The following is a 19,592-nucleotide window of genomic DNA, read 5'->3' as shown; positions in this document are numbered from 1 at the left end:
CATTACTTTATTAATCACGCTAACATGACCAAGTAAGACTTCAAATCTTAATAAGGGTCGTTGGGGCCACATGAATTATAAAATTAACAATCCAGACTTCATGGAAAAACTTCAAAAGACAAAAATCAAAATAAAAGACTGTTTTGATCTTTATTGTAGTTGTTCAATATGAATGATAATCAAACTCCCAAGTTTAAAACTAAAATTCAATGCTGAAAATTAATTTTTTTTCTTTTGAAATTCTTATAATTTTTTCCTCTATGATACCCAGGCATCAGATCATGTTTTTGGATGCCATAATTCAAGCGTTTAGAATCCACTCTTAACCCAAAAATTTTGAATTTTATGACGTGGATCTCACTCCAGGTTTTGCTGGGTAACAAACTTCATAAGGTGAGGTTTGGTGGGTAACAAACTTCATAAATTAAGGTTCCTTAGGAGTTGTCAGAACTCCAAGGGAGTTTATGTACATTTTCCTTAATTTTTGGTTACCCTTTTGGATCCACTTTTAGGTGGGAATCATCTATTATTTAGTTGGACTAGCAACAAATGAAAATGTTGACCCCAATTATACCCAACTGCACATCTATAGAATTCGTGGTGAGTGAATAATACTACTGAACCATTCCAATTCAAATCTATGAGAGAATTCCTCTTTTAAACTAGCCGCCCTATATGAAATCCACTAGTACAAGAAGCTGTTCCGCATTTAGTACACAACACAGGAAGATCATACAAACCTCTCTCTGGTTTTATGGTGGTGGTGTTTGTACCAAAAGCTGATGTTGCATTGAATTCCATGATGACTGGAGGGGCCAATTCGTGTGATTCACATAAGGTTGTGTTTGTGAGCTTTGGATGCTTTGAAGTGACTGAAAGGGTAGCCAATTCTCCACCCCTACCAGGTTTTTCGATGGTCACTTGCCTCGGGTCGATTTCTGAGTAGGCAGTCAGTTGCCAAATACCCTCATCTTCAACCTGTAAATAAAAAAAGCTTGAATTTTTCTTCCCAAAATCTCTCATCCTCACTCCCCTACAAACCGGATTCATTCTCAAGTGGCAAACCACAAGCAGTGAACCCGAATTTGAACTAAGCGAACCCACGAATCAAGTAACATAGGATTTGCTTAGCACTGAATGTTACCACCAAGTCCTTATTTGAAAAATGTTAATCATCAGAAGAGTAAATAGAACAAGAAAAAAGTAAAGGGTACCTTTTACAGCTTATAGATAATGCATGAGGAGATTGGCTGAAGAGTTCTTTAACCTGCAGCTCTGTCCGAGGTGAACGTCCCCAAAAACATACCTGAATCACAATGTAGCTTGTAATAATGTTTTAAATAATTATAGTTTGTAATAACAGTTTCTAATAATGTCTATAATAGCTAGATACTTCAAAATGCATATTGGACCTATATGACATGAAATCAGTACTAGCCACTATATTATAGGTTATTTTATAACTCCTAACAATTTTCTTATATACTTTGTAAACAAAAATATATATAAATTATAGCAGATCTTTCTAATTATGTTGTTGAACAGCAACAACAACAAGCACGATACTTGGCATATTAAAACTAAATGATAAAGAAGTGACCAACTCAATGGATGGGAGATTTATTTATATTAATGTATTGGATTTCGTAAGATGAAGAGTCATGTCGCTGTTTTCTATACAGGGTATTAAATTTCAATTTCGATGTTTATTTCGATCATCTTGAAAATGGAAATATTTCGATCAATGTGAATCAATACAATTTTCAAGGAAATGATGGAAATACTGTGAAATGATAAGAAAGTTTCCATTGAAAGTGTACAGAAGAATAAAACATAAATGAAAACACATTCATAAGTCATCAAGCTATAATAAACAGCAACCTATAAAAAAATATATATAATAAGCAGCCATTTAAATTGTAGAAATAAAAGGTTAGTAAAATTTTGCTGCACGTTGGAATGAGTATCTAAGAGCCAGACACCTAAAACAACTATATGCTTATTGGAAATTAAGAATAATAATATCACATAACTACAAATACTTTAATATGTATCACTTCCTTAAACAAATACACTATCATGTTTTAATTATAACATTCTCACTTTATCATGTATTTTTTATTTTTTTTATATATGTATTAATGTATGATTAAGTTACTAATATATCTAACTAATAAGAACATAAACGATTGCATGTGTTCTATATGAATATTTCGATCAAAGTTTACTATTTATCGAAATATTTCCACTGAAATCTTGCATTTTTATATCTAACATTTGATTATTTCGGTCGAAATTCACTATTCACTGAAATATTTCGAAAATGAATAGTGATTTCAATCGAAATATATACGTAAGGAAACTATCGGTTAAATTTTGTGTCGGACCTTGTGGAAATGGGAATATATCGGTATATTTCCTGGAAATATGTTGAAATATTATGTTTCAATGTAAGTGATCATATCCATAACCGGGCATCTAAGACTTATGTTTTAAGAAAACACATAAGCCGAAAAAAGAAGAAAGAAAAATGACCTATATTCACAATATTCAGTCCAGGCACACCGAGCTTTACCATAGTCCCAGTAACAGTCTTCATTTCTCAAAGGACCACGCTTAGCTGTTCAAGCAAGATTTATATGAAATGAATTGTGTTGAAATAGTGGGAGAAATAATTTATAAAAATTAAAAAAAAAAAAGATTACCTTTTGTTACGAACTTTAATTTTGCATTGGGATGAATATCATGCCACATCTGGAGCCACAATTCTCGCATTAGAACTGGAGATCGAACAATGTTCCTGTGATTTGCTACAGGAAGATGATGAAGAGTTAATCTGATATACCATACATGTGCTGAAGGTGATTGAAAGGAAAGAAAAATTCATATCTGGGCGCAAACAAGATTTAAGCCACATTTTCATGCAAACTGGATCCAGATATTTAAAGACTTTTATTAGGAAAAGAAACTACTGGGAGACCACTCTAGAGTTTCATGATGATGATAAGATCAGAGGAAAAAGAAGAAAGAGCGAGAGGAGAAAGAGAGATGGGAGAACATTCCTGCAGATAATTCTACTTCGATCAACTTTAACACATTAATTGCAGTTGTCACCAACGACATCAATACTTATCTTTTCGATCCTAAATTGAGAAAGTTATAAAGCAGGTAATTTTATGCATTATAAACAAGGAATTTTCACAGTACCTTTATCAATTTCCCAAACTGCTGTCCTTTTTCCTGGAGGGCTTTCAGAATCTTCATAATAGGTTATGTACTTAACACGAGGGGTCCTGGTCATGTTTGGAACTATATCTGTGCCGTGGTGATGCTCTACATTCAAGTCCACTTGCACGTCAGACCCATCATGCTCTGACTGCAACCAGACTAAACTTCTTAAGAAATACAGCTAAATTCTACTAACATAGAATGTAACTTTGCATGCTTCAGAACTCAATACACTGGAAATAAAAATCACTGACAAAGCTTGATAACCAAATGCATGGTCACTAAAAAATTTTAAAATATGGAACATGTTTCTCCAAGTCCTTGATTTAGAGGGTCATTAAAAGGTGAAAGAATTTTAAAATTTTGAAATTTCAGAGGATTGAGTGGTTCTAGAAAGAATGTGATTAAGGAGATACTTCATGTTACAATATACAATTATTGGGAACTCAGAAGAATTTTGATTAGTTGGGATGAAGGGTGATGAATGTTCTAGATAGAGAATGTGGAATTTCTTGACCTCAATTGAAGATGGTTTTGTGGGCTTCAACAGAGTCCGTCCAAAACACGCCAGGAGTTCATTTTGAGAGGAAAAGTCATGTTTATTTCTTGTGAGGATTGTCATAGTAGATGGAGGGTATTCTTAATGTTATCTGTGGGTACAAACATTTTCTCTAGATATAAACCAAACATATGGCGTCTAGAGATACGTGCAGCCAAATCTAAACATCCAAGAATTTTGGAAGACTGGAAGTTAGACTTCTTCGGAAAAGGCACATCAAAAGTATTATTGGAGAAGCCAACAAAAGAAGAAGACCATCTCGGACAAGCATACAAAGGGTGCCACTGTGCATTTCCCGGTGAAGCCTATAACAGGAAGATAAGGAAAGAATCAAACTTCGCTTCTGAACTGAGATTTGTAAAGAGTTTGCTTTGGAAAATGGAATCTATCAAATCTCGTACCTTAAGAGATTAATTACCTTTGAAATTGTAAGTTATTGGATCCATCTAGAAATGGAGGGAGAGGGGCTTGTACAACTATGCAAATAGGGAAATTGACTGGCAGAGTTAATTATTAAAAAAACGAAAAGGCTTTGAGATTCCGAGGCAGGAGTTCCGGTTATAGTGAACCCTAAAAGATCGTGTCCTCTTGCCTCTCTTTTTATTCTCGTATTCAAGACTATGGATGTGTTGTGTATCTCAATGCAATGAAATTCTTTTGCACCAATAATTTGAGACAGTCTGTGGGAGACGAAAACCAAGCTTCCAGTAAAGGTACTACAATTTGAGATGGATGTGTTGTCCTCAAGTTGGACAAAAGCCTTATGCCAACTTTCAAGTGGCAGAGCTTGCAATTGCATAAGTAAAGAAGGATGTAACGGAAATACAAATAAGCAATTAACAATTATTCATTGGACTGACAAGGGATACCTGAGGAGCCCTTGTAATGTTCACTTTAGGCCCAAGCCATGTCTTGCACCACGAGAGGGAATGATATGGTACCTGCCAAAAATATTTCTGAACTTAATTAAGATAGAACACCACATGAAGGAGATGTTAGATACAATGGGGAAAAACTGAAAGAGAAAAATTCAATAACTTTCTAACATTTGAACACAATGACACGTATTATTTTTCAACCATACCGTCTCATCTCCACTTGAAACTCCTGGATTCCCACTAACCAAATTCCCAGACCTGATCAGAATAAATCAAAACTAACGACATCTCAAACACTGAAGCATATGTCAAACATCTGACAAGATTGCAATTAAGATTATGTGAAAAACTTGAAACAATTAATATCTGTGATGCAACCATTGTTGCATTAGAACCAATGCTTACTAATAATGCAGGCAAGCTACTTTCTGTTTTTATATATTGTCCCATGCTTTTGTTTGTTGCATCTAGATTAATTACAACATCAGATAAATTCACGTTGGTTGGCCTTCCCTTAATATTGAGGAAATGTGTACAAGGATTTCTAAATGCTAAGGCATGAGGCGAGGCATTTCACCAGCCAAAGACTTGAGGCAGAAGCATCACATGCATAAATTTCTTAAATAGATAAATAATTTTTCTTTTGATAAATGCATAAATAAATATGCAGTTAAAGAAATTGTTAAAATTCAATATAGGTATCATCATCATTGGTTTGAACAATTCTTCTACCACATTCAATTCTTTCTAAAGCCATGGCTTCTATTATTGCAAGTGTGTTTGTATCTGTTCTCACTACATCAACTGACATTCTTTTGGGTCTTCCTCTCACATTTTTTGAGCCTTCAACTTTCAGAATCCTTCTAACTGGGGCTTCATTGTACAAGACCAAACAGTGTCAATCGACTTTCTCTAAGTTAAACACTTACTGGGGCTACTCCTACATTGTCACAGATTCATTCATTTATAATTTATCCGATTCAATCTTTCCGCTATTCCAGCATAATATCCTCACCTTTCCTACACTCAATCTATTAACATGTTGCTTCTTGATCACCCAGCATTTAGCTCCATAAAGCAAGCCAAGCCTCAGTTATTGGAAGCACTAGGAAGCGGCCCTATGTTGGGAACGGGAGCTTCAGTAAAAACTAGAAATTGAACTACTTTATAAATAGATTCCAAAGCAGGAGAGAGAGAGAGAGAGACTGTTGAGTGACCAAGAAACAACACGTAAATGGATTGAGTGTAGCAAAAATGAGGACGTTGAACGGATGAGTGCAAAGATTAAGAAAGATAAAATGAAAAATGAACACATTCGTGAAAAGTACTAATTCTACTAGGTAAAAATCTTAGAGGAAATTGATTAAGAAGTATTGGTCACGTGCAATGTAGGCCAATTACTATCCTAATTAGAAGGAAGGTATAAGTTGAAGTTCTAAAGGAATGATAGAAAAACTCAAAGGAACATTGATTGATGTAGTGAAAACGGATATGAACATACGAACAATAATAGAACACAAAGCTCTAAATAGATTGAATAGATAATGATGATGAATATCCCAATTCGAATTCCAAACTAATTGGAATCAAATTAAAATTGTACGATACTTCCAAATTTTCAAGTTTTAATCATTTAAAAAAAGAAAAAACAACCCTTGGAATGAAATTTCGTCCAGTGGGCATGCCGAAATGCACACTTCAAAGGGTTCATTTTCAACTTGAACGCTTAACTCACATGAAAACTTCTCATAGATTTCTAAAATGATCCCCCTGGTGCTTGCTTTTTTATTACAATGCCATCTACAGTCTTTGAGGACCATATATCAATAATTTCACTTCGGAGGGAGAAAAAAACTTAAAAAGGCTTACTTCCAGAATTAAAAGTGAAGGAAAAAAAGCTGCGATTTGATACACAACTTTTTTAATAAATCACTGAATTTGGTGCTATGTTTTAGTGTCAACTTAAAGTATTTCAACATGCTCAAACATGTTTGATAAACATATTCCAAAGTGATTCTTAGCTAAGTTTCAGAGAACTTGCCTGGAGTATAGAGCTCCTTCAATCTCATAAATGACATCAGTTATGATCCAGTTATCAGGATATGGTTTGCCACTTGGAGCAAAATGGTACCCTACCTGCTTTGTAAGTTGCCAAGACAGCTTAAATATTAATCACATGAATAAAATATCTAATGAAATGCAGAACATCCACCAAAAGGTCTACTCCATAAAGTAATTGCATCTTAGAAAAGAAGAGGGGGGGGGGGGGGGGAAGGCAGCAACGGAAAAGAAAATTTGTTATTGAAATTTATGAAGACTCGCTCACTAACAGGTAACTTAATCAATTAGCACAACAGACCACTTATATTCAAATGAAGACTTCAAAAAATACTCAAAGTTTTTTTTTTTGGGTCCCTATCCTCTCAGTGTGTCATTCAGTGGTTTGTGCTCACTTGATCACTAGAACTTTTGCTTCTGATACTTTGATTCCTACTCCACAACACACACTGATGGTTTCATATTAGCAGAAAACTAGAATCAAACCAAAGTATGGGGCAACCCATTAGTGGTGTGAAGCTATAGAACTAGAACTGTAGCCACTAAGACAAGTTCATACCAAAATCACAAGGGTGGCACAACGGCACCACCTCATCAATTGAAAAAACCTAAGATTTTACTGACCAAAGCAAAATGATATTAAAAGAAAATCACAAGCACCCACACAAACAAGTGAATAAAATTGGGGCACACAATCTATAAACATAAAAACAGGAGCAACCAAAATGAAATTCTCGCAGTTACAATAAGGTAACTATCCTTTGGTGGTATAAGCTACAAAAAATAGAACTGTAGCCACATAGATAACTTTACGGATGATTGTACACAAAATACTTTCTTGTACTAAATTCATATTTTGTATGAAGTATATTCATTTTCTGAAATTTCATAAGGTGATATGTACTCAGCTTGATAAAACCCAGGAGAGGAGATGGGGGGCGTGTACTAGGGACTTGAGTCTTCTTTTATGTAACATGGGATTGAACATCAAGTACTTGTGTTGATAAACCACAAGAATAAGGTATGACAGCAAGAAAAACATATTCTCAAAATAGCTCAAACCCTCTTACTTGGTATGAATGTTCCCAAGACTTTTTTGTCAGTCTATTCTCACAATATCATATTTTTATTAAGTGCATGCCGTCTAGTGTTGAACTTCAAATCTACATTTGAACTCCTATGACTAGACCATTCTCCTTATCTATATACAAAATGCCTTCTGTACCAAACTTGGTCCTAAGATACTCAAATGTATCTTCCTTGGATAGTAAGCTTCTCAAAAGGGTTATAAACATTACCACCTACAATCCAGGAAGAAACAATAGAAAAGGTTTATAGAAGAGATAAAGAGAATGTTATTCGGGCATTTGTCATGTAACTAAAAAATTAATTGTTATCACCACCCTTCAATCATCTCACCTATGGATTTTTTTATTTAACCAATCTCCTCAAGTTTGACTACCCGCTGGGGTATTCCACTTTAAGGTCGATTATTATACTCCTCTTTAGCTGAAATAGATCCGGTCTCTTATTTTTTTTTTGTCTATTCTTGCTATTGTGCCAAGGGCCAAATTTTTTGAGCTCAACTCTTCCAAACTTCTATTTTTTTTTTTCCACAAGGACTTCAAGTTTCATTCTAGAAATAAATCCAACTCTCCCTTCAAACGAGGAGTTGCACTAGCCTTGCATTTTATCTATGAAGTTCGGATCCTTAACACACATTTTCAAGTAGAAAAGGAGATGGACACCTATTACTTTCCAAAATCAAGGAAACATGGTCTGAAATAGGTCAGAGTTTGACTATCTAGGTGACTCCCAGAAAATGTGCCCTCAACCTCCAAGGATCAGAAAGCCATCTAGTCTATAAAGAATGTGATTTTCTTGATTCTTTGTCCAAGTAAGCAAGTTGCCTTCCAGTGGAAGATATATCAGAAAGTTCCTATTAACAAAATCCCTCATATTTGTTGTCACCTTGCCACCATTGTTCTTTTCATCAAAGAATCTATGGGCATCAAATCCCCACTCCCATATACCAAGAGAAGTCCAAATCACCTTCTACATCATCTAATTCCTCCAAAAATTGGTTCCATGAAACGTACACCCATGCGAGAATCCATGAAGATTGCTCACCCACACATCTATAAGCTCCCACTACCTCTCTCTTCCACCACCTCACATCCAGATACCAACTAAAAATGAAGGTTGACAGTTTTAGTTTTAAGGGGGAAAAAAGTCCAATATTTAGATAAACAAAGGAGGGAGCAGTAAAAAAAAATCATAAATATTTTTTGCAAAAAATGCAAGCCATGTAAGAATCATTATTAGTATAGTAAAATAAACAAATAATTCTTGAACGCAATTGATAGACATGGTTCTAGAAGTATCTATAGTTGGGCCACTGCAAATAAGAATGCTGCTTTTGGTCAAACGAAGCAGCTATACCTCAGTCTTTGAATCTACTCCATATATACAAAAAATGTTCTTCAAAGGTGGTCTATCCCAAGGTGTAAGAGGATTTAACACTGGATCACCATGATACAACCTGAAATATCCAGCATTGCAAACATAAACCTGTTGGAAAGATTTTACAACAGAATTACACATTTTTTTTTTCATAATGAGAATCTCAAAATGTACAGAGAATAGTGAGAAAGTATGTAATTTAAAAAATAAAAATAAACAAATTTGGTCATCTTGCCTTCGAAGGCAAATGATCACATGTTTGGCATGGAAAATAAGAAATGTGGCTTTATAAAGAGGTATAAAAGAGCTACATGTCATTAAAAATGTACAAGTAACAAACTTCTTTTGCAACAAATGTGTGCTGAACTCAGCTCATAAAACATTACAAGTTTTGAAGATTAGCTCGACATACAATGGAACATGTTTCAGTCCCTTGATAATGAAGAGTTCTTTTTCACCACCAAATAAAATGAATGTTGCAGAAAACACCTTTGTTGGCTTGTTTTATTTTTCATTTTCTTTTTTTGAGAGATTTTTTCAAACTCCATCTTGTAAACTTGCTTCCTTTTATTTATATTTAAAAAACAATTGTTGCAGAGGATGTGCATACAATGTCTGTATCATGCTGCAAGAACCAAGAGAAACAAACTCTACATACTAGAGCTATCCAAACAGATGTATTCCACAGAATGGGAGACCGAGCAAGCTGACTTAGTATATAAATGACTACCTGATCTCCTAATTGATGAAACGAAGCATAACCCCAATCAATTAGAACACAATCATCACAAACTCACCCCAATGACCCAAGAAAAGTAAAATTATTTTCAACACAAGCAGCCAGTTATACAACCATTGGGGCCAGAAATCATGCATCATTATTCACCTAGTTAAGAACCAATCTTTTCCTTAGCATTAGCAACTAGCAATAACGCGTGAAGATGCATGAACGAACCAGTTAATAACAACAGAACTCACTTATGTAGCTGATACAAGAGCCTTTTGCTATCTGGATCATAATCCTCTATTGCTTTGAAAAACGTCCCATCTGATATTTCTCTGGCAGAAAAAGATAACTGAGTAGGGAGTCCACACTCCATGCTAGAAAGATTACTCTCTGCCACTTCTGAAATTGATGGATAGGCATCAACGCCTGCAAATATAAATCCATGAACAGAAGATTATAAGCATTAATTAATACAAAAGTTATATCCATCTTAGAGATGCATAAGGCTCTCAAGCTGCACCTCGCTTTGAAGGAATTTCAATGACTATAATATTTGTTGGCCATCCGGAGTAATTTAATCGATATTCCATGCCATCACAGTGGTACTTGTGATGGGCCTTCTCTCTTCCCTCAAAGAAATGCTTCCAATATATATTATCAGTCCTACAATACTTCGAGAATGGCATCATCCATAGTGAAGAACCAAATGATCTAAACATTAATCTGGCAGTTCCCTGATATATTGCACAAGCAAACAATTATCATGTGTTAATACAGATGATTACCAAATAACACAAGGAGACTGCGGTCAAAAAAATCCTGAAAGCCCCAAGAAGCTAGTGTAAGGTCACTAGATCATTTAGAAAATGTATACTATAAAAAAGGTTGGTTACAAATGACATCTTCAATCATAGAGTAATCCTTTGGTACAAATGATAAAAAAAATTTTAAAAATTAAAAAATTAAAATTGCTAAACATAGTCCCATGGCCAATAATGAAAGGGAAAGCAGGAACAAACCATAGCAGAAAATAGTGCACATCCTAAAACTTGGACCAACAATTGAATAACTCACCACGGCCAAACTTCATAACTATTATTGTGTTAGGTATCCTCAAAGCACCAAAATATGCCTAGTACAAGAATGCATTTTAAGCATTTTTCAAGTGATATTTCTGTCGCATAACGCAAAGATTTTATTGATTCTCCGATAACAATTGCATGACCCTGATAGGTTTTATATAAAAATCAATGGGGAGAAAACTTAACTAAACATAAACTCAAACTCTTAACCAATCTCATCCTAATCTGTATGAAGTCTAATCCTCGTGAGAATAATATGGTGTATCATATTTCACCTTATTACAGTTTAATATATCTGATTAGACTAACAGTGTCGAAAAACAGATCTTTACTATTATAAAGACTACTGAAGGGCAAACAGTTGCCTAAAGTTTGCAATGTTCTTCCTTAAGCCTCCCCCTCTCTTTTCTCTTTAATGTTGAAATAATTAAAAGAGTAAACTCACCTCTGTTCAATTTTTCACTATCCAATTATTTTTTTCGCCACATCTACCTGATGTGGGACGATGAGGGGAGATAAGAAAATGGAATTTGACTTTGGATTTTGGGCAAGTATGACCCCAAATCTCAATGTAAGAAAATGGAATTTGATTTTGAAAAAATAGGGGATTTAGGAAAATCTGGTTGGGGATTGGGTTAAGGATTTGGGCGACAATAAAAATAAATTTTGATTTTAGAAAAATAGGGGATTTAGGGTATTTGGGTATAGGGTAGATTTGGTTTAGGAGATTAATAAAGTAAGGGTTAAAGAAAGTGGAGAAAGATTAAAGGGTAAAACAAAATGGGATTTGTAGAATCAAGAATCAAGAAAGGGAATTCAAAAATCAAGAATCAAGATGAAAAAAAAATAAAAATAAAAAATAAAAAAAGATTAAAAGAAGGGATAGAAAGATAGAACCTTGAAATCACACCAAGAGTTTCTTGAGATCACATCAAAAATGGTGGAGAACTCATTTCACTCCATTAAAGAAACACATTCTTTATTCATCAAAATCTTCATTGTTCATTCATTAATATATATAAAAAAACTAATACAATCTATATAAAGAAAATAAATTTAAGAGTCCTAATCAAACTAAAACACCAAATAAATAAACCTAAATTTCGTAACTTTCTCTCTCCTAATTTTCAAACCCTAATAAACTTAAATAAAAGACAAAGTAAAGTTAATAAACTGCCCCTACATACTATACTAAGGCCATGAGCCAATAAAACATCAAAATAAGTTCAAAAAACATGAAAATAAAACCTTAAAACAGAAATCTAGATAAAAACTAAAATCTATGCTTTAAGATTTGATGTCCTCGTCAATTCTCCTCGACTGGGAAGATTTCGCCACTGACGAAATAAAATTGCAGTAATTCTCATAATCAGTTGCGTTCCGCATTACTACCTCTACCACAACAAGTACTGACATGCCCCCACCAGTTCTTATAATGACTAAACAGTCAATCAATCAACAAATCCCCATCAAAAATATCCGGGATCTGCTACACAATTCCTTCACATTCCATTTTTAAGGTGGTATCCTCTCTTAAACAATTGTTCTTCAAATCCTTCAACACAACCTTGATGGCATATATATTTGACAAGTCCTAGTTCATGGAAACATAGGGTTCATCTTAAGCTAGAACTGATTCCAGGTCATGTCTACTGACCCCTAAATGCAGCTGACATATAAACAAATGTGCTTTCATGATTCACCGAAAGAAAACTAACTTTTCAATAATATGCTTCTGTTCATAACTACAAAAAATGGATGGGAAAACCTTATTACCAAACAATAAGCTCCCTAAATAAAATGCATTAGCTACTGGTCTATAATCAGAGAAGTATGTCAGAGAGAGAGAGAGAGACCTCAGCAACCGGAAGGCCAAACGTCTCTCCAGACAGCATTGCTTTGACTGTCTGAGAAGAACCTAGAAGAGGGGCTCCTGAAAACAACCACGAGGTGATTAGGTAAATGGTACATACTGCCATTATCTAAGGACGAAGAATTAAAGCAAATTGGTTTCAAAGGAAATAAAGAGAATACCAACTGCGAAATAGGCAAGTATGTGGTCATCAAGCCATTGGACATACTTTTTTGGTGCAATTTCTAGCTTCAGCCATTCCAAGAAGTAGCGGAAGACGTTGTTTCCCAAAGAATGGGCAAAAACTAATGAAGGACCCCCACGAAGTTTAAGAGCAGTTTCAAAAGTCAGTCTGTAACAATGAGAAATTTTTCAAGATTAAATCATACATTTACTAACTCTTAGCAAATAACTATATTATAACATTAATTCTTGCCCGTGAGAACAATTCATCTGACTGGACTTGTCCAAAGCCAAGAGTACCTTGTATTTAAAATATATATATATATATATATGAGAGAGAGAAAGAGAGATTTTAACTTCCAAATGTAGAAATTTATAATATGCCTCTTGACCGATAATATGCACATTAAATGATCATTTAACCATACTTTGTAAAGCATATGCAAACCGTTTGCCACGAGAATATCACCCAGATATGTGACAATAGCTACCGGTGCTGTTATTGGTTGGAAAACAATAAGTGCACAACTTAACATTAAACGGCACATTTGGAAAAAAGTGTTACTAATGTCTGCTTCCAAGAATGGGATGGCTAGTGATATAAGCGTTAATCTAAACCCATTTTTGTGGCCTGTGCCATCATTCCAAGCTCCAATAGGGAAACAAAAACCCCTTGATTTGGATCATTCTAACATGGTCCTTCAGGTTTCTGGCCTCATTGTTTTACTTCCAATATCCGAGATACTAGTGTCCCCAACACAGGCATCCGCATTGATAACAAAATAAAAAATAAAAAAATAGAACCAAAAAAGAAGAAGAAGAAAACAACAGTTTCCACATTATCATGTGGTGTGCATTACACCCTTAGACCTCATCCATTTCATATTCAAAAGTTCTTCAAGATATAGAATGCGTGATGCCAAGTAGCCAACTTCATCATGGAGTCGAGGGTGACTAATTCGGGTTATTACCCACATTACAAAAAGCTACAGAACGAATAAGCAACACAGCCAAGACTAATTCAGGTTAACACCTCATTTACATAAACCTACAGAATAAATAAGCAACAAACCAAGGTAAGAATCTTGTTTTAGACAATGTTTTGGTCAGAAGAAAAACTGAGATGGTCTCAACTGAAACATTCCTGGACATTCTGAAACATTTCGAGACAATCCGAAACATTCAATGTTTAGTTCCAGTCTAGGCCAAAAACAGAATGCTCCACCGAAATGAAACAATTTTGAACAATGAACACAACCAAATATATGTAGCTGGAGAAAATAGCCTGTGAGTATGCAGCAAAGAACAAATCAAAGATCTACATACTTTAGCTTGTGAAAGTAAAGATCTCTCTGCTCAAGCATTGATGCTGACAGCCTCCAATCATATGGAACAGCAAGGATTGCATTTGCCTCGATACCAAATTCTATGCACCATTTAACCCATTCTTTCCAGACTGAAGAAAGAGGACCTGATTCATGCATCATTTTCTAGGTGAGAATGGTCCATTAAAGAAAGAGAAATTTTTTAGGTATACGCATGCAGTTCTACCAAAAAAAAGTGATCTAACAACAGAAGAATCTGTATAACTTGTCTCAATAGTTGCGAAAATAAAAAACAAGTTGGTGACTGAGTTCCCTTTGAGAAGCAACATCCAATGGGTATGGTAAAAAATAATTATCTTTTGAAAAGTAAAATTTCATCAATATAAATAGGAAAGGGAAAGTGATTAAGGTTCCCACTTCTCCAACACAACGCTAGCACTCAAATGTGAAAAACAAGGTCTCTACATCAATAACCCTTAGTCATCCATAATGCAAGCAGGTTCTTCTGAGGTATAAAGAGAAAGAAGGATTGATTGGATGAATTGATGAATAATTGGCAAGAATGATCAAGACACTGAAAAGCACAACACAGAGTAATTAAATGATGAATAAGTTCAAGTCTCGCAACAGAATTTGTAGCGCCAAAAGAAGGTTGGAACACGGTGGATGGTGGTGGTCCAATCAAACAGAAGTAATGTATCACAAGAACAGCGGTCCTGATATGGTGATACGTACTAGTGAGGTTTGTCATAGGCCATGATAAAGTTTAGGTTTCACTGTAGAAACCCATGGTTATACTTATGGAGTTTTTATGTGTTTACTAGAGAAAATAATTAAGGATAGGGTCATCAGCATCTTCTTCGCTTTCAAGCCAGAAATTTCTTTCCATAGGACAAAACTATACCTAACTTTTCCACATCCCCATATCAAATTTCAACAGCTTCAGTTTCAACACTTCACTTTTTTGAAGCAAACAAATTTGCTAATGATTCTCAAGTATCAGGCCTTAGCTCACATTACAAAATATAACAGAACATTATAATTCTAGGACACTAGGTGCTTTTGACATTGTAATTCTAGAACATTATATCTTAAAGCAACAAATAGAAGTTGAGACTTGAGAAATTGGCACAGCCACCTCAAAAAGTGTGATGTGAAATGTGAAGGATTTCTTTGTAGAAGGGGAACAAAGTAATGTAGACCAACAGATAATTAGCCCTCGTTTCTGATTGAAAACATAAAATTTGGAAGGGGGGGCAAGACAGTGATGGTAAAACATTCCCCATTTACTAACATTAACATTCACAAACAAGAAACAACATTAACCACTTCAAAAATATAGTATACTTTTACTACCTCAACACATTCTTATGGTACACTAAGGAATGATATATGTTATCCAGATTGCTGCCTTCTCCAGTTAATTGAAAACCCTTGGTCAAGAATTCAACCATAATAGATGCTACTTCGAAAAATGAACACAATGGTAAGCTCTAACAAAGTTAACAACTCCCAGGATTGAAAATGAAAAGACTTAAAGATAAAAGAATGAATAAATTTATAGAAAACAAACAAGCATGCAAACAAGATATTACCAGTTATATAGCCTGGATCAATTTCTGTAATTGCAGAGAGACCACTATCAGGTCGCGATTTGCATTCAGGGTGATCTGTTTGATTGTAAGGGTCCAACAACATGCACTTAAGCCAACAATTTACAGCAGAAAGAACCTGCATGAAATAAATACCCTGAGATCATCCACTTCAAAGGTTAAGGAATGCTATGCAAAGTAGCACGTCTATCTATTTTTGTGTGGAACATTTATAAACACCAAATGAAATTAACTTCACATTCCCCTTTTCTAGGACACAAGAATTAGTCATTATCCCCACAGAGAAACACATCGATAATATATGTTTTTGTTCACAATAATTAGCTTTTCCAAGCAATTAAGATTACCAAATACAACCACAAAATGAATTGTGAAATAAAATTTCACTCAGCTAGCAGAATCGGATCATTGACTTTGCTTCAAGTCAACTTCCAAATTTCCACTTTGCAGACCCACTTACCTAATAAAGTAATAGTACTTCTTCTTAAGATGTGTCGTGAATTTGAAATAGATAAGGATTTAACTTTCAACACAATTAACACCTAGGTGTTTTTGTGTATTGTATAGGTGTGAATCAAATGGTAACAAAGCCAACACCACATCTTAGGTTAAAACCTCAAACGGCAAGACTTGGGGAAAGAGCTAACTGAGGACTCAAAAAGAAGTGTACTAGAGTGAGTGAGTTGTCACTGAGTCAACCACCAAAAAGCATCAATGGAAGGGACAACTTTGGGAAAGGGATACCTAAGGACCTAAGAAGGGTACCATAGTAAAAGCTGACACAGAGCTAGGGTTGTCAATCAAGCCCGTTGGCCCCTTAGCCTGGTCCCAGCCCACCCGACAAGACAATGGTTAGGGCCTTCATATTGCTTCAACAAAGGTAGGGCCAAACTCAACAATTGTCGGCCCGCCAAATCCGGGTTGGGCTAGGGCTTTATAGTGTCGAGTCTGCCCGGTCCGCTACTAAATCTTATGGATATATACATTATGTATTTAGTTATATGAATATTTTTCAATTCAAACTTAAATAAATGTAAAATACATTGTATAATTATATTTAACTCTCATCTATAACTATTTTTTTATCAGTAAAATAGGGCAATAATTTTAAATTTGATTGAATAATCTTCAAAAACAAAAGGAATATATATATTAGAAAAGTTCACTCCTTTCATTAAACTGTTGATTTATAGTCTTTTTTTTGCCCTAACCCGGCCTGAGCTTGTAAGGGCTAGAGTTTAGTTGATTTAGGACTGATAAGGGTATAGGGCTGGTTTAGGTAAAGCCCGTCTCTTTATGGATTTAGGGTTCAACCAAGCCTGGCCTGAACTCACCCATCGACAGCCCTACACAGAGCCCTAGGGAAAGGGCTCTCTAGGGGCCTAGAAAAGAAGTAACAACGTGAAAACCTCCGCAGAGTGAACCACCTTGCAAATGTTGAATGCAGAGTATGGTGGTGTGTTATGAATATAGTCACAAAATTCTCCGAATTTTTCCAAAAATCTATAAAATTCTCCAAATAAGGGACTAGCTGATTTAAACGATGAATCGAAGAATTATCAATTAATTGCCGAATGAATATGGCAACATTTTTACTCTTGAACCTAAGATTTTATTTGGTTTGGTTTTTAGGGAGGTTGAAGATAGGGTTTTTGTAAGAAACCCAAAAACATCATCTGTGTATTACCTTGAAATTTTGCCAATTTTAAACGAAACTTTCCCAAATTTATCCTAAGCAACTGAATAATTATGGAATCCAAACTTGGTTACTATGGTTATGACCACAAAGGGGTAAGAGCTTAAATTCCCACACCATTAACACCTACGTGCATTGGTTATGTTTGTATCAAGATGCAGTCTACAATACATACCCATTCAAAATTGATGAATTTAAACTCCAGTACAAAATACAATAGAAATGAATAAGTTTTGAATAAGATACAAAGCCAATATTTAATACATTATGAGACCAATTACACTCTAAACAAGCTGAATACAAACATTCAATGATAAAAATAAAAATAAAAAAGCTACACAATTTGCAAATGCTACTAAGCAAAGAAAGATAAACAACTCAAGAATCAAAAAAGGTTTAAGAGATTGATAGAACAACTGAACTAATAACGAAAACCTAGATGAAGAAAAAAAAATTGAAGCAATGATGAAGGTGAGGAAGGATCGTGAGGAAAGCTTTACTTTGGTGGTGTCGAGCCAGACTGAATCGAGAGGGTTGAAATCGAGAGGTGAATAAGGGCAGTCGAGGATGGACCAAGCTCGGAGCTGAGTCGAAGCGTAACCTGGGATTATAATTCCAGAGAGCTTAGAGTAGTCTCCGTAGAAATCTCCGCCATGAACGAAGCTTCCGTGGAAAGATCCGATAAGGAGAAACGCAACGATGTGGTAACACAGAGGACCGAAACAAGAAGAAAACCAGCTTCGAAATTCTCTCATTCTCGCTCAAAAAGAAAGAGAGATGAATGGTCGTGTTCTATTCTATATTTCTATTGTTCCAGCTTTGAGTTCGAACTGCGGATTGATTAGTTGAGACTTGAGCGTTGGATTCCTGGTTTTAAAACTCGGTATTCAGTCTCCGAGTTGATTCGCCCGAGTCATCTCTTCTTAGATTAATTAACTTGGTTTATAACTTTCAATAAAATATAGATGGATCAAATTTCTATTTACATAATATGTATAAATCATAAAAAAAAAATATTTATTTTACTATAAATATCACAATCTCGCCAGTGTGCCACTGGCTAGTCGTGAAAAGGACTGCGAAGATCAAGGTGTTGAAGTAGAATCGTCACGTTACAAGGTAAAATGACAGGGAGGAGTGTGAAACTTATTCCCACATCAAACAAGAGAATGTTTGGAGCTTGGATTATAAGGAAAAACTAAATCTTATATAGTATAAGGCATTTTAAAGTTATATGCAAGTTTTGGTCTAAAACGAATAATATCATACTATTGTGGCCCTAGGGCATCACAAATAGTATTACAGCCGAAGATGGTTCTTCTTATTTAGTGAGGAGGTTGTTACAACTTTTCTGGTGTGCCACTAGCTAGACGTGCAACGGGCTATGAAAACTAAGGTGTTGAAGTAGAACCGTCACATTATAAGGTGGAATAGCAAAGAGTTGTGTGGAATTTTAGTCCACAAGGGCTATAAAGACAAATTATACCTTATATGGTATAACATGTTTTAAAGCAGTGCACACTTTTATTCAAAATGAACAATATTATATTATTATGGGTTTAAGGTTTTATAAATATATATATATATATAGTTGCCTCAGACTAATTTTATTATTATTTGAGATTTTTTAAAGAGTTGTGCTAGAGTAACATTGTGGATGACATTGAGATCTCAATGAAAAGTGTTTATGGTTATGACACACATCCACATCAGAAATGTCCCTCACGATGTCCCTTACAATGTTACTTCAACATTATCCTTTTTTAAATCTCGGATGAGTCTATCTGAATGATGAATCAAATTAATTTTGTCACATTCGAATGACACAAATTTTAAAATTGTGAAATCAAATGGAAAAACAGTACATTATTTTTTGAAGATTATTAATCTAAGGTTGATTACCATCTAATTTTATTTTACATATCCAT

The 19,592-nt window shown here is 34.8% G+C and overlaps 1 protein-coding gene across 7 annotated transcripts; it reads right to left on the bottom strand.

The window, feature by feature from the left end:
- Positions 1-601: 601 nt before the first annotated feature.
- On the bottom strand, positions 602-18,507 carry PSAT1 (phospholipid sterol acyl transferase 1). Of its 7 annotated transcripts, none has more exons than XM_086443568.1 (16): positions 18,165-18,505; positions 15,951-16,086; positions 14,357-14,501; positions 13,030-13,199; positions 12,852-12,928; positions 10,434-10,647; positions 10,165-10,339; positions 9,166-9,265; positions 6,707-6,801; positions 4,872-4,923; positions 4,657-4,728; positions 3,208-3,376; positions 2,706-2,810; positions 2,536-2,620; positions 1,215-1,306; positions 602-978 (listed from the first exon to the last, which is right to left on the bottom strand). In XM_086443568.1, exons 1-15 carry the CDS (start codon positions 18,417-18,419, stop codon positions 1,225-1,227), a joined length of 1,932 nt encoding a protein of 643 aa, XP_086299694.1. In that variant the 5' UTR covers positions 18,420-18,505; the 3' UTR covers positions 602-978; positions 1,215-1,224. The 7 variants fall into 7 exon arrangements, 3 of the variants coding, with proteins under 3 accessions (XP_086299694.1, XP_086299695.1, XP_086299696.1); XM_086443569.1 differs by having other exon boundaries at positions 2,576-2,620; XR_015178786.1 differs by lacking the exon at positions 602-978 and having other exon boundaries at positions 2,576-2,620; positions 2,706-2,800; positions 18,165-18,506.
- Between the last annotated feature and the right edge of the window lie 1,085 nt (positions 18,508-19,592).

Source organism: Akebia trifoliata, chromosome 5 (assembly GCF_017979445.1).
Source record: "Akebia trifoliata isolate Shusen 1 chromosome 5, ASM1797944v1, whole genome shotgun sequence".
In the NCBI taxonomy this organism is placed as follows: domain Eukaryota; kingdom Viridiplantae; phylum Streptophyta; class Magnoliopsida; order Ranunculales; family Lardizabalaceae; genus Akebia; species Akebia trifoliata.
This window is presented reverse-complemented; position numbering and strand designations above follow the sequence as displayed.